Below are 14,034 nucleotides of genomic sequence, written 5' to 3' on the forward strand. Positions count from 1 at the left end.
CTGTATTGCTGGAACTTTCTGTCGTGATACATATGGTTGTGTGAGTTCAGGACTTGGGTCGGCGCCAGAGGTCATCGCAGGTCATCTAAAAGACCAGGGATGTGATGGCGATCAAGGTAAAGGTTATGTTTTTCTTTTTCAATCAGCCATACATTTTTTTCAATCGTTGTCTTTCATTCTGCCTTTTCTTTTTCATCAGAAATAGAAAAAATCTAATTTTTTTCAATCGTCTTTCATTCTGCCTTTTCTTTCTCTTCTTTTCAACAGAAATAGAAAAAAAATCTAAATCTACTGAAACTACATTCTCAGATAACTTTATTCAAATATCTGGATTACACAGACAGCAACTGTCGATGTGCTCAATCTGCGGCCTCGTTGTCATGAAAGCCATACGCGGTGCCAGGTCATGTCACGCGCTGTCAAACATGAGGTGAAGGGATGTTGTATTCAGAAAGAAATTTCATTTTCTGATTTCGTTTTTATTCGGACTGACTTGCCATACTGGTTATGCAACGTACACCCCGCCCCGCATACCACGAACACGTATGACTGTGTTACACTTACATACACAGACACACACACATACATACATACATACAAATATGTGTGAGGGTGAAAAGTGTGTGTAATAGAGAGAGAGGGTGAGTGAGAGATAGAGGGGGTTGAGAGAGAGAGGGGGGGAGGAGTGAGAGAGAGAGAGAGGGGGGGAGAGAGAGAGAGAGAAAGGGGGGGATGAGAGAGAAAGGGGGGGGTGAGAGAGAGAGAGAGAGAGAGAAAGGAGGGGGAGGGAAGTGTGAGAGAGAGAGAGAAAGGAGGGGAAGTGAGAGGGAGATACAGGGAAGGAGTGAAAGAGAGAGGGGGGGGGGGGGCGGGAGAGAAAGAGAGAATTCATGTTCAAAAGTTGCAGTTCGCTGTTTTCTTACATGGCAAGCTAACGTTGCAGATGTGTTGGCCATTATCAATCTTGTCATGACTAATTCACAAAAAAATAATGACAATGATTATTGGATAAGCTTAAAGCAGCAACCACAGTGATGGCAGTAATAATAAATACTGTAGTCATGGCAGTAGTTGCAATGACAATTTCAGGAGCAACATCGACAACAGGAACAATATTAGTAATAATAACCCGAACAGCAATGAAGAAAAAAAGAGAAATAATAATAGAAATTAAACGTAAAACTACAATTCATTTTACACCTCTGAGTCGATAAAAGCCGCGGCAATTTCTCGCTCTGGTGACACGCCATGACTCGACAGTGTTTTGGCGCTTCGAAAATTATTTTTGTTATATTTTAATTACGAAATGTGTAGATGGATGGTCTGTTGTCATAACGCTAGGTGATTCTGGTTTTAAAAATGTAAAAGTCATGTAGCCAGGCATAATATTTGTAAGTCAATTACCTGAACAGTGAAGTCATAAAAAAAATGCAAGAATACAGCTTTGGCTTCGGTTTCGAATCCAGGCCAAAACCCTGCCATACCAAGCCCTAAAAAACATAAGAAGTAGTTGCTAAGTGATTACAGACGTCATAAAATGCTAAAAGGAAGATACCGATCGTATTGTAAAAGCTAAGACAAAAAACAAAGAAAAAAAGGCAATCGCCCCAAGATCTGGCGCGCAGCCCCTCGCAACAACGAAAACAAGAGACGAAGGCCAAGCGCACGTGGGAGGCGGCGTGACATCCTCCTTTTCCTCCTCCTCTTTGGAAGATAATCGAAGAATCTCGAGTGAAAGTGACAGAGAAATATTCCCTTTGCCGTTTGATGGGATGACCACGAGGGAGCGCTGGGAAATACACGAGTCACGAGAAGAGAGAAGGCGCCACGCGAGGTCAGGCCGGGGTTGAACGGGGATTAGTTTCGAAGCGAAATGTTCGGAGCTTCGAGCGAAAGACGCAAAGAAATATATAGAAGGAAAGGGTCTTTTGGTAAGTCATGCTGTTGTAAATATGCTTTATGATTTTATAATTTGCTTCATTGTCTAGTTGTGCATGAAACTGCAGTTGAGGGAAGTCACGGTTATCAAAGCCAGGTAAATGTGTTGCTTTGTTTGCGTTATGATAAACTCTGTGTCATGCATATCGTGTGAATGCTCTTTCTCTCTCTCTTCTCTTTCTCTTCTCTCTCTCTCTCTCTCTCTCTCTCTCTCTCTCTCTCTCTCTCTCTCTCTCTCTCTCTTTTCCTTCTCTTTCTCTCTCTCTACATGCTCCATCGTTTTAACTGGTTTATTTGTATTCGCATGCTAGTAGTGACTGACTATAACTGTTTCTTTCAGCACTGTCCTGCGTGTTTAAGTTTCCAGTGTTAGATCGCACTGAGAACACATACGCATCTCTAAGTCCCCATTTGCATATATTCGGCCGCCAGGACTGGTCGCTCTCCTTCCCCTGGAGCGCGCGCCGTGCCAATGAAAGTTCTCGGCCGTTAGCTCTGGCAACAGCGCGGTGGCGTGTTTGGCTGAGCCCCCAAGCCCCCAGGGCGCGCCAAAGTGAGTTTATGCCTCGTAAAAATTATGGAGTGAAGGAGGTGCTGGCATGGAACCGCGGGGCAAGTTTTCCAGCCGAGAGGGCGTAAGTGAGGGTTTGCAAAGGGCGGGAGGAGGTGAGAGACCGCCGGATTATTATATTTTACAACTGCTCAGGCCTGTCGACACGATGTGGTTCTTCGGCAGGGCGCGAAGTCGCGCGGGAGTTATGCAGGGGAGGCCTGGCGATGGCAGAGGCCGGGCCGTGCAGTTGGCAGCAGTCCTGATGTAGATCCGGTAGAAAGTCATGGCTCGCACCCTCTTGCCCCGACACCTCCGGCCTGCACCGCCGCTCGGGGTTGGACCTCTGGCTATCTCCACTTATCTCCTTCATGATAACGATAAAGATCTCCGAATCCCCCGGCGCGTCCCGGCGAGCGTCCCCCGAAGGGCTTGACCCGACGGGGGCGAAGCGCCATGACGAACGGGCCCCTAACGAGCGGTTCGGACGGGGAGCACCGGTGGCCTTGCCCGGGGACGCGTGACGTCACACCCGGCGCCACCTGGACCAGCGCTTTGTTGTGGTGTGACGCGCGGGAGAAAGTTGAGTACGTTCACATTTATATATTTATGTGAATATGCCTATCGGATAAAATCTATAGATCTTTATTCCTGTCTCTAATCTCGCCAGTAATTTTGCTTATTCGTGTAACTACTAAAGAATAATAATTTAAATCGCACATCTGTATGAATGAATATAAATAAATAAGTATATATATATATATATATATATATATATATATATGTATATATATATATATATATATATATATATATATATATATATATTCGTGTGTGGAGACAGAAAAAAACATTCAACACATAGAGGGATTTTGGTGACTTAAGCGACAATCACATTCACATTCACTCGAAAATCTACATAAATAAAAAAGACTTAAGGCAACCCTTCGCCCAATAAAAAAAAAAAGGGAACGGAGAGCAATAACAGAACGAGGCTCGATCCGGGCCTTTCCTGACAAGTGAAATGATGGCCGCGCAAAAAAGGGCGGGAAAAAGTCCATTCCGGACAGATAGGCAGTTTATTACGAGTTGCTCCTGAACTTTCTCCACGACCGGAGTCCTGGATTGCAAAGGAGAGCCAGGGAGATTTTTTTGAAGTCATTCCACAACAGTCATGGAAGTTTCTTGCTCCAAAATACGAATTTGTAAAAATGCAAAGAAAACGAGCTCGTAAATGTGCCCAAAATTCGAACTTAAAAATCGCTCAAAATACGAACTTGTAAAACTGCAGTAAATACGAATTTGTAAAAGCACAAAAAGCGAACTCGTAAGTGCGTACATAAAACGAACTCTATAAAATCACACAAAATACGAACTTTAAATATTCACAACTAAAACGAACTGCTTAAAATCGCACCGCCTTTTGACAACACGGAATTATCTCGCGGCCGCAACCGTCGCTGCAGTCTCCATCTCGCTCAACATTTTCCTCATTACTTCAAGAGTTCAGCCATTTCCCTGCCGCTGCTTCTTTCGACACGCCCGTTGCCTTTTTGAAGGATTGCGAGCGAAAACAGCGGTCGTGGGCGTGGATTTGGGCGGATGTGAGTGTTGTGGTTGGTGCTTGCGTGTGTCTATGTTGGTGTGTGCGTGTGTTTGTGTGTTGGTGAGTGCGTGTGTCTGTGTGTTGGTGTGTGCGTGATGATAGTGTGGGCTTTTGTGCAAGTATTTTGGGTGGAAATGTTCGACCTTTTAGAATTTTGAAGCTTTTATGCATTGAGACTCGCATTTAGAGGTAATCGTGGAGTCTGGGAAATGGGTTACAGATTTTGCATATCATAAGGCAGAAATAACAATCTTTTATATAGAGGCGTGGATGTGTGTGCTTCTGCGAGTGTGTATAACATAGAAATATTTACAACCCTTACAACCGATAGCAACCCACAGCGGCAATTCGACGAGTTCATTCACCCAAAACGACGGTTGTTTCGGGTTAGTGGTCGTTCCATTGTTCAAATCAGAGGCAAGGTTTTCTACTCATTTATCTCGAGTGTACATCACCCGGTGGGGCAGCAATCACTTCTCGCCTGCCAGAACCGGAGGGGCAGCCGAGGGGGTAAAAGAAACTATGTAATCATTATCTTGCAGGGACGAGGGGGTGGGGGGGCAGGGAGGGGGCTGTTGGCTGAGGTACATGGGGGAAGTGAGGTGTGTGCGGGGGGGGGGGGGGATTATTGTGATTTCCTTTGTTATTAATACTATCATTATTACTGTTATTATAATTACTGTTGATATTACTCTATTATATAATTATTATTGTCATTGTTCTGATATTGTCATCTTTATTATAATTATCTTAATAGGTATTATTTTCATCATTATCATTATTTTCATTATTGATATTTTGACATCATCAATCCATCATCATTATCATTATCACCATCACCATTATCCGGGAATATCGTTAAGATTATTATCATTAGCACTGTTATTACTAGTAATAAGCGTATCATCATCGCCAATATTTTCATATACATCGTCTTATTATCATTATAGGTACAGTAGTTGTAATTGCTGACGTTGTTTTTTTATCATTCTCCTTTTTTATTCACCCTCTCTCTCTCTCTCTCTCTCTCTCTCTCTGTCTCTCTCTCTCTCTCTCTCTCTCTCTCTCTCTCTCTCTCTCTCTCTCTCTCTCTCTCTCTCTCTCTCTCTCTCTCTCTCTCTCTCCCTCCTCCCTCTCTCCCTCTCTCCCTCTCTCCCTCTCTCCCTCTCTCCCTCTCTCCCTCCTCTCCTCTCCCTCCCTCCCTCCCTCCCTCCCTCCCTCCCTCCCCTCCTCCCTCTCTCCCTCTCTCCCTCTCTCCCTCTCTCCCTTCCTCTATCCTCTCCCCCCCTCTCTCCCTCGCTCTCCAGTCTAGGGCGTGTGATCAATGCAGTCGTATAACCACATCCAAATATGCTTAGGGAAATCATCCTGAGCTTTTATATTTGTCTGCCGGTGCACAGATGGCTATAGAAGGCTTCCCTAACAACGAACGTGCGCCCCAATGCCTGCACGTATCAGCGAGAACGTAAGAGTAAAGTCTTATCAGCCAGCTTTATCCTCCGACGCCCGCGCCGCCGCTGCAGAGACGGGTTTTCTGCGGGGCGAATCGGGAGACTTCAATGCCGCGGGAGAAAGTGATCCTCGACGAAAGTTACACAATAGCATCTACGGGTCTCTTGCCAGCGGTGACCAACAGCCTACGCCGCCAGGACTTTCAGAAAGGAGAGAGGAGGAAAGGTGCTGCGAGTCCTGTGAATAAAAACGTGGTCGCTTTATGCTTGTTTAGGCACGCGTGCAAAAAAGAGGGAACAGAAGCAAACAAAGAGTGCTTTCAGAGCTACTCCACTCCCGAGCATTAACACGGAAGCGTTTTACAAATATGGTTAAACTTCAGATCTTCCCCGCGACGTGACCAGGTAGCAAATGCCTCATTAACGAAGCCAGGTGTGAGAGTTATCTGCAAACACAGCCACGTCGCTACCGGCCCTTGTTAGTGTCCGGCTGTCTCGCCTTGTTAGGGAGGCCACGAGCATGCACTCGCGGGGCCATTTGCATGAATACTCCGCTCGTGATATATTGCAGGCCTCGTCATCCTTATCTTGTTAGAGTGTTTGCGTTTGCTGTTTGGCCTTTTCGTTGGACTGTTTGCCACGACGGGGAGTTTGTTTGCCGAACCTCTCACGCATTGTTAGATGGCGTCTCTCAGATTCAAGTCTCATTGTTTGCTAGACAGGCTTGCTAATTACGGCTTGATTGGCTACAAATTCGAGATGCATTGTGGTTTATGGACCTATTGTTATGTACACACCGAGGTCCCAGGATTCCCATTAGCATATGATTATCTTAGAGATGTTTTCTGTCGTCTTATATGCCATTGCTCCTCAACACAATTCATAAATTACACCGGGGGAGATAGCGGAGATTCTGGTCCCACAATTATGCTAATTTGCTAAATAAAAAAGTTAACAGTTCCTTCCATCTGTTCATTTAGGCTTCGACCGCGCACCGTTCGCCAGCGTCAACTGCAGTTAAATAGTCCCTTGTTTTTTTTTTTTTTTTTTTTTTTTTTTTTTTTTTTAAGTCCGATAAGTAAACTGCGAGCCGAGAAACGATATAAAAGCCTTATTTGGTTTATCTAAACAACATAGAATTATGGAACGGAGTAATTGTAATATTTGACTCAATTGGGATTCTGCCTTGTCCCTCTGTTAATCTTTATTTATCTATCTATCCCCTCCATCTCTCTCTCTCTCTCTGTCTCTCTCTCTCTCTCTCTCTCTCTCTCTCTCTCTCTCTCTCTCTCTCTCTCTCCCTCTCTCTCTCTCTCTCTCTCTCTCTCTCTCTCTCTCTCTCTCTCTCTCTCTCTCTCTCTCTCTCTCTCTCTCTCTCTCTCTCTCTCTCTCTCTCTCTTTCTCTCTCTCTCTCTCTCTCTCTCTCTCTCTCTCTCTCTCTCTCTCTCTCTCTCTCTCTCTCTCTCTCTCTCTCTCTCTCTCTCTCTCTCCAGCTTTTCCTTCCTCTTCATTTCTCCTTTCTTGTTTTCCTTTCTCTTATTTTATGTTTTCAATTGTCTCCCCTCTTATCTCTTTTCTTATGAAACCTTATCTCGGTTCTCCTCTATTCTCTTCCCTCTGCTCTTTTCTTTCCTCTCTTTTCTTCTTTTCTTTTCTCCTCTTGTTTTCCGTTTCTCGCTTCTTTTCTGTCTTTTCCCTTTTTCCTTTATTTTCTCCCCGTTTCTTTACCCTCTTTCCTGCTGCCAGGAGGAAGCAAATCACGAATTGTAAAAAAAACATGGAAAAAATTCCCAAGTTCCCCCCTTCTTTATATGCAACGATATTCACTCCGAAGTAGATTTCAGCCTTTCATATAATCTTCCACGACGTGTAATATCTACGACAGTCGATGATTCCTCAGCAAGGAACAATTCACGCAGAAAAATCAAGCCATCTTTAATACCCAACCGCATTAGAAAGGTTTTGTTTACCTGATGACGTCACAGGTAGGGATGCCCGTCCTTCCCTCCCTCCCTCCCTCCCTCCCTCCCTCCCACTGCCTCCGTCCCTCCCTCCTACACACATATACTCTTACTCACTTTATTATTCTATTCAACGTGGCACCTGACCTCTGGTTCGGGCAGGAGGCTTAATGAACAACTTCTTAGTCATGGTTAAGTGTTAATAAAACTGAGGAATTTCCCGGCGTTTAAAGGCCTGGCCACGAGCGAGCGACCAGCGTCCACGGGAGAAAGGAAAAGTGATCAAACACTCGCCTGGGTCCTTCTAAAGTGACTTTCACTCTTATCGACAGTCCTTTTTTCCCCAGTTTTATTTTGTTTTTACGACGCTGATGATGTGAATCGGCCTCGCCATTACGGAGCGACAGAGCATTCGTTGGGCATTTTATATCTATTAACAAAAGAGGCGTTTGGTGCTGTTAACGAGGTCCGGGGCGCCGAGGAATGCCAGGAATGTGGTAGAGCGGCATGCAACCTCTGTAACCTGTACCCTTCGCCTAAGGTGTTCTTGCATGCAACATCTGCAATCACTTCATTAATAACCCGCTGGCACAATAACGTCGGAAACATGTGACTGACAAAAAGAAAAAAAAATGGCTTAGATTCGCTCTTTTTTACAATTGCCAAATAGGTGAATGAGCTTATTCATATTAATCCTAATTGACGACTATTTGTGAGCATCTCAGTGTGCGGTTAGCAGTAAAAAAAACTAATTTCATGGCCGTTTACGATAGAAAATGTTGGTTTAGTGTTTAGAAGCTAAAACGGCAAGGATCTCCGTTTGTATTCTGAACCGCATTAATTGTTCTTATTGCTGTCAGCCGCGAGTTATCTGAGCGGTGGAGGAAATGTGGGTACAGGATTCGGTTTCCTCCTCCTCCGCAGATTGTAACTTGGTTATTACGCTAAGTTTTCTAATGAAGGACGTGTTTGAAGACACTATACGGGAGTTAATTTTGATGCAGATGTAATGTCGAAACATTAATTACATGTTCTTTGCAATGTGGAATGATTCGCTTTCATTCATGACTTTCTTGTATTTCACAATGGCCTCTATTCATTTGTGCATAAACGACGTTCTCTTAATTTTATTTTAAAATCGGCCTGGGGAATGAACTACAGGAACGCTGAAGAGAATTCATATTTTACAAGAAAAACGATATATGTTTGGCATCTAAATGTTTTTGGTTTTATTATAAAACGAAACATTTCTAAAAATTCACCCTCTCCAGCTTCACTGTATGGTATTAAAAGGCTCTCAAATTGCAACTTGTTTGAAAAATAGTAAAATTTCTTTTTGACATGTCTAGGAAGTTCATAAATTGTTTTTTATAATCGTATTCATTTTTCCGTAATTCTTATAATAGGATTGGTTTACTGTGCATGAGAGTGGAAGCACTCATCTCTGTTCAAAATGAAATCCTGTCCCTTTCGTTTTCATAACCGAAAATGCATTTCTATCTGTGGAGAATCTGAGAAAAAACTATGTGTAATAAATGCATTTTTTAAGAAATTCAAAGCAATATACTGAGATGCATTTCGGCGCAAGCACAGTCCGTTCAGGATCCTTAATCTGAACATGATATGAGCCTCCGGGAGAGCTCCTCCCCGCGCCACCGACTCGCCAGATCTACAACGGGTCCCGAGCTCTTCGACCTGTTGTAGCCGGAGAGCAGATTGCACAAACAGGACGTAAATCATGTTCACTCCCACGCCCCCGAGAGAACACTGTCATCCGAATGCAAAAGGAGAGAACAAAAGCCAGATCGTGTTTTCTCTCTCGGAACGGTAGTATCTGCAGCTTATATGGTCGAGATTTGCGTGTAGTTTGATACGGTGGGTCGCGCTTATGGGGTCACAGGGTTATCTGCCTTTTGCCTTCTCTCTTTGGGCAACGCGTGTGTTCCTCTCGTCTTTAATGCCAGCCTGTTTGCGGAGGAGATTGCGCACGAAGCCCGTTTCGGGTTGCCCGGCCCGGAAAGGATAGGCATTTGTGCTGTTCGTTGGATTTTTTTTCTTTTTTTGCGCATTTAAGTTGTTGGCATGACTGTGCGGTTGGAGTTCGCCCGCTGCTCGCTCGTATGCAGATGCTCGAAGTTGGGCTTCAGTGTCTATCACTTCAGGAATAGAACAAAAATATCAACTCTGGGCTTTTCAATACAAGGATCAGAATGTGTGAGAATTGACGTCCTGTGGAAGGCTCCTCTTGCTGGTTGCCTCATCTTGGTTTCCCGCGTCCGTTTCCAGCCCGTGTAACTGGCCTCGCACGATTCCCTTATCAAGCGAATGAGTCGGCCTTTCTGCTGCGAACTGGTGAGTTTCGTACGGAAAAAAGGAAAGATTATGAAATGGAATATCATTTGGATAAATTCGTATTCTCCATATTGCATATTACGAGCTGGAACACCTTACAATGGCGTCCCTTTACTCCCAGCGGAGGAGCCTCTCGTTTCATACTTTCGCCGGGAAAGTCGTATTAGGAGTGGCCGGCGCACGAGGGACGACCGCGCTGTTGGGTCGGGGCCAAGTTCATGCCCCGAGTTTGGGCGGCGGGCGGCCGGTCATGCAGTCCGGCCCAGAGCGGCCCCTCCTCGCTCGCTGTGAGAGGGGACGACGTGAAAATCATGCAGTTTCGCCCGGCCGGGGTGTGATCTCCGTCACGACCTGAACTTTATTCCTCTTGGAGTCCAGCCCTTGGCGTGGGAGGCAAGGGCGCGCTCAGCGGCCACGGCCTCACAGGGGAAAACTTTCCCTGCCGGCGGTGCCCCTCATGGCGGCGTGTGTGTGTGGGAGAGTGGCGTAGATGCATAGGTATTTGTTTCAATAAACTTTAGATATATACAGATAGATGGATGGATGATTGGTTGGATCGATAGAGGGATAGTTACGTGGAAGAACGGATGGATATATGGAAGGATAGATTGACAAACACATGGATGGGTGGAAGGATAGATAGATGGATGGATGAAAAGATATATATAGAGAGAGAAAGGAAGAAAGGAAGAGAGAGGGAGGGAGAAAGAGAGAGAGAGAAAGGTGGAGGGAGAGGGGGAGAGAGACGTAGAGAGAGTGAGAGAGGGAGAGAAAGGGGGACGGAGAGAGAGACGCAGAGAGAGTGAGAGAAAGAGAGGGAGGGAGACAGACAGACAGACAGAGACATAGAAGGAGAGAGGGGGGGGGAGAAGGAGAGATAGAGAGAGAGAAGGAAGGAGAGAAAGGGAGGGAAAAAGGAAGAGAGAGTGATAGAAGGAGAGAGAGAGAGAGAGCGGGGGGAGGGAGTGAGAGAAAGAGAGAGAGAGGGAGGGAGAGAGAGAGAGAGAGAGATAAATAGAGAAAGAGGGGGGTGAGGGGGGAGGGAGGGAGGAAAAGAGAGGGGGGGAGGAGAGAGACAGAGAGGAGAGAGAGAGAGAGAGTACATATATGAGTGTGTGTATAGAAAGACAGATATATAGATGGATTGATGAAGAGATAAATGGATAGATAGAGATACAGATATAGATAAATTGATAGATATTAGATCGATGAATAGCTGTCTATGTAAGCACACACACACACACACACACACACACACACACACACACACACACACACACACTCACTCACTCACTCACTCACTCACTCACTCACTCACACACACACACACACACACACACACACACACACACACACACACACACACACACACACACACACACACACACACACACACACACACACACACACACACATACACACACTCACACACACACACACACACACACACACACACACACACACACACATATATATATATATATGTTTATTTATTAATTTATCTATGTATTTATATATATATATATATATATATATATATATATATATATATATATATATATATATGTATATATATATACATATATATACACACACACACACACACACACACACACACACACACACACACACACACACACACACACACACACACACACACACACACATATATATATACATATATATATATATATATATATATATATATATATATATATATATATATATTTATAAACCTTCCATGGCCTTCATTTCTTTACCGAGGAAGGGACGCACACATCACGCATGGAGAACAGAAGCACCTGTACGTTATCCTAAAATTTCCTCATCCCTTTTGCTCCGATTCTTCTCGTGTCTCCTGTTCTTAAAACGTCATAAAACTCTCACTTTCACTCTTCCTCTCCTTCTCACTCGCCCACGCCCCTCACTCCTTGTAAGTCCTTCTTCTATTTGTTGCGTCTCATCATCATCTCTCTTTTTCCCTTCTCATCTTCGCAGAAGTCTTATCATCGCCTTGCACTTCGATTCCTCTTGCCCCAACATTCCCACGTCATCACACACACAGCTTAATCCTAACCTCTTCATGTCTTTATTTACACTCGTTCCTAAATCCGCCGTTTATTAACTATCATCTTTTAATCATAATTTTGAAAACAAACACTTGACCATGAATCGCCGGACAAGTTTATCATGTAACTTTTGCATTCTTCCCCGGCGTGGCTTTACCGCTCAGCCTAAACGCCCTGCTTAGAACCCTCGCCACGTCCTCGGGAGCAGCTCTAATGAATACCTTATGCGCCGCCCGGTATTAGTATTCTCCTCGCGTGGGAACTCGGGGTCACTACGAGATTTATTAGAAACTCTATTAAACTAGCAAGTGGATCGTTTAATGACAAATATGGATTGAACAATTGCATGAGTAGACGTCCTGGCTAGAAATTGGACATAGCAACGTTTTTTTCGCTTGTGTTGCCGGGTTCCGGAGCGCCCGCGAACCGTTTGTGACCCTGACAGTCGCGGCTGCAGATGAGAAGCGACCTGAAACTGGTTGTTAATATCTCTCGAAGAAGCATCTGCTCCAATTATAAGATATTTACGAGTGGTTTAGAGAAATGCTCTCGTTCTACAGCCCAGGAACGCAAGCACGGATACGTCGGCTGTCGATGTACCTGCCACACCAGTTATGCTGATTGATGGATGCACTCAGAACGCAAAAAATGCCTTGGAGTGCGATCAAAGTTTCCTAAGGATCATTCCCATTCAGGAGGCGTCCGTGGTAAGAATGAATCTTTTCTAAAACAAATTAGATTCGAAAAAAAATATTAGAGGAGAAGACGGACAGAGGGTCAATGCAGCCACACCAAAGGACGTACCTGATACTTCTTGATCCTCATTCTAGTGGCGAGACGACAGACGCCACCATAACTCCTTCGCTCGAGATCTGCGGCGACGGCGAGGCTCAAGAACGACGTCGGCGGAAAGACTGATTCAGCGGAAGGATCGGGCGGCGAACGGCGGTCGAACAGCAGCGAGCTTGTCACATGTCGCACGTGTCACGCGTGCGACGCTGAAGGGAGGTGGCGATCTCTTTGGCTTCGTAAGTGATCTTCGGACGTTTAACTCTTGCTCTCGTTGGTCCACCGCCCGTTCGAAGCGTCCAAAAGAGAAGGAAGAGGTACGGCGTCCAGGCCGGCAGCGGCAGAGATGAGGACTGTAAGGGGAGCGGCCGAGGCGGGAGTCCCGTGCACGTGAACGCACCAACACCCAGTGGCGAGCAGAGGACCTGGTCGACCCGACTGTGAACTGGGCACAACTACAACACACCGCCCGCACGCGGCCTGGGCTGCCTCTGTACCCTCCCACCTTCCCTCTCTTTCTCTCTCTCTCTCTCTATTCCATGGCCCGCTCTCTATCTCTCTCTTGGCACACGCTGACACACTCTCGCTCTCTCTCAAAGGGGTTACGGGTACACGGACTGTTTGTGGTTCTGCCTCTCTTTATCTCTCTCTCTCTCTCTCTCTCGCGTTACATCACTTTTTTCGTTATACAATCTGTCGTACACGAGCGTCATTCACGACCCAGTATTTAGGCTGGGCTTGAATTCACCGTCTCTCAAAGGGTTATGAAAGAAGTGTGTTGGTCGAACTTGGAGGTTTATCAATCACGACGGTCGCCGCAAGACCTTTGTTTACCTCGCGGGAATTGTAGATATCAGCCTTCTGCTTTCGGGATAATTCCTTGTCTCTCTGAATTGAAGAATAATCGAAGAATGGAAAGGATGGGTAAAGAAAGAGAGGAATGTGACGAAAATAGAACGAATATGCAAGGAATGAGAAGAAGGCAAGAATGTGCGAACTCGACTTTTACTTTCCTTCTGTTGCCGTTTCCTTCCCTGAGGTGTATTACCTTCTGTGTTAAACCTTTATCGCGGGTTGCATTGTCTTCTTGCACGCGCTTCTCTCTCTCTTCTTTTCTTTATTCTGTGTTTTTCTCCTGTTTCTCTTACCTTTCTGCTGTTTCTCCTTCCTTTCTTTCTTCTGTTTCTCCTTCCTTTCTCTCTTTTGTTACTCCGTTCATTCTTTTTCTGCTTCTCCTTATTTTCTTTCTATTTCTTCCTCTTTTGCGAAGTTTTCTTCTCTATCGTTCCTATTTCTCCTTTGCATGATATTTTTCTCT

General features: G+C 45.1%; 1 protein-coding gene across 1 annotated transcript in view; it reads right to left on the bottom strand.

The window, feature by feature from the left end:
* The window catches only part of LOC113802443 (uncharacterized), a 19,268-nt gene extending 6,053 nt beyond the window's left edge, over positions 1 to 13,215 (bottom strand). Inside the window, exon 1 of the mRNA XM_070128644.1 lies at positions 12,732 to 13,215. Coding sequence (XP_069984745.1) covers positions 12,732 to 12,752 — 21 coding nt within the window. The 5' untranslated portion in view covers positions 12,753 to 13,215. The remainder of the gene's footprint in view (positions 1 to 12,731) is intronic.
* Positions 13,216 to 14,034: the final 819 nt, after the last annotated feature.

The sequence above is a fragment of the Penaeus vannamei genome, chromosome 13 (genome assembly GCF_042767895.1).
Source record: "Penaeus vannamei isolate JL-2024 chromosome 13, ASM4276789v1, whole genome shotgun sequence".
Lineage (NCBI taxonomy): Eukaryota > Metazoa > Arthropoda > Malacostraca > Decapoda > Penaeidae > Penaeus > Penaeus vannamei.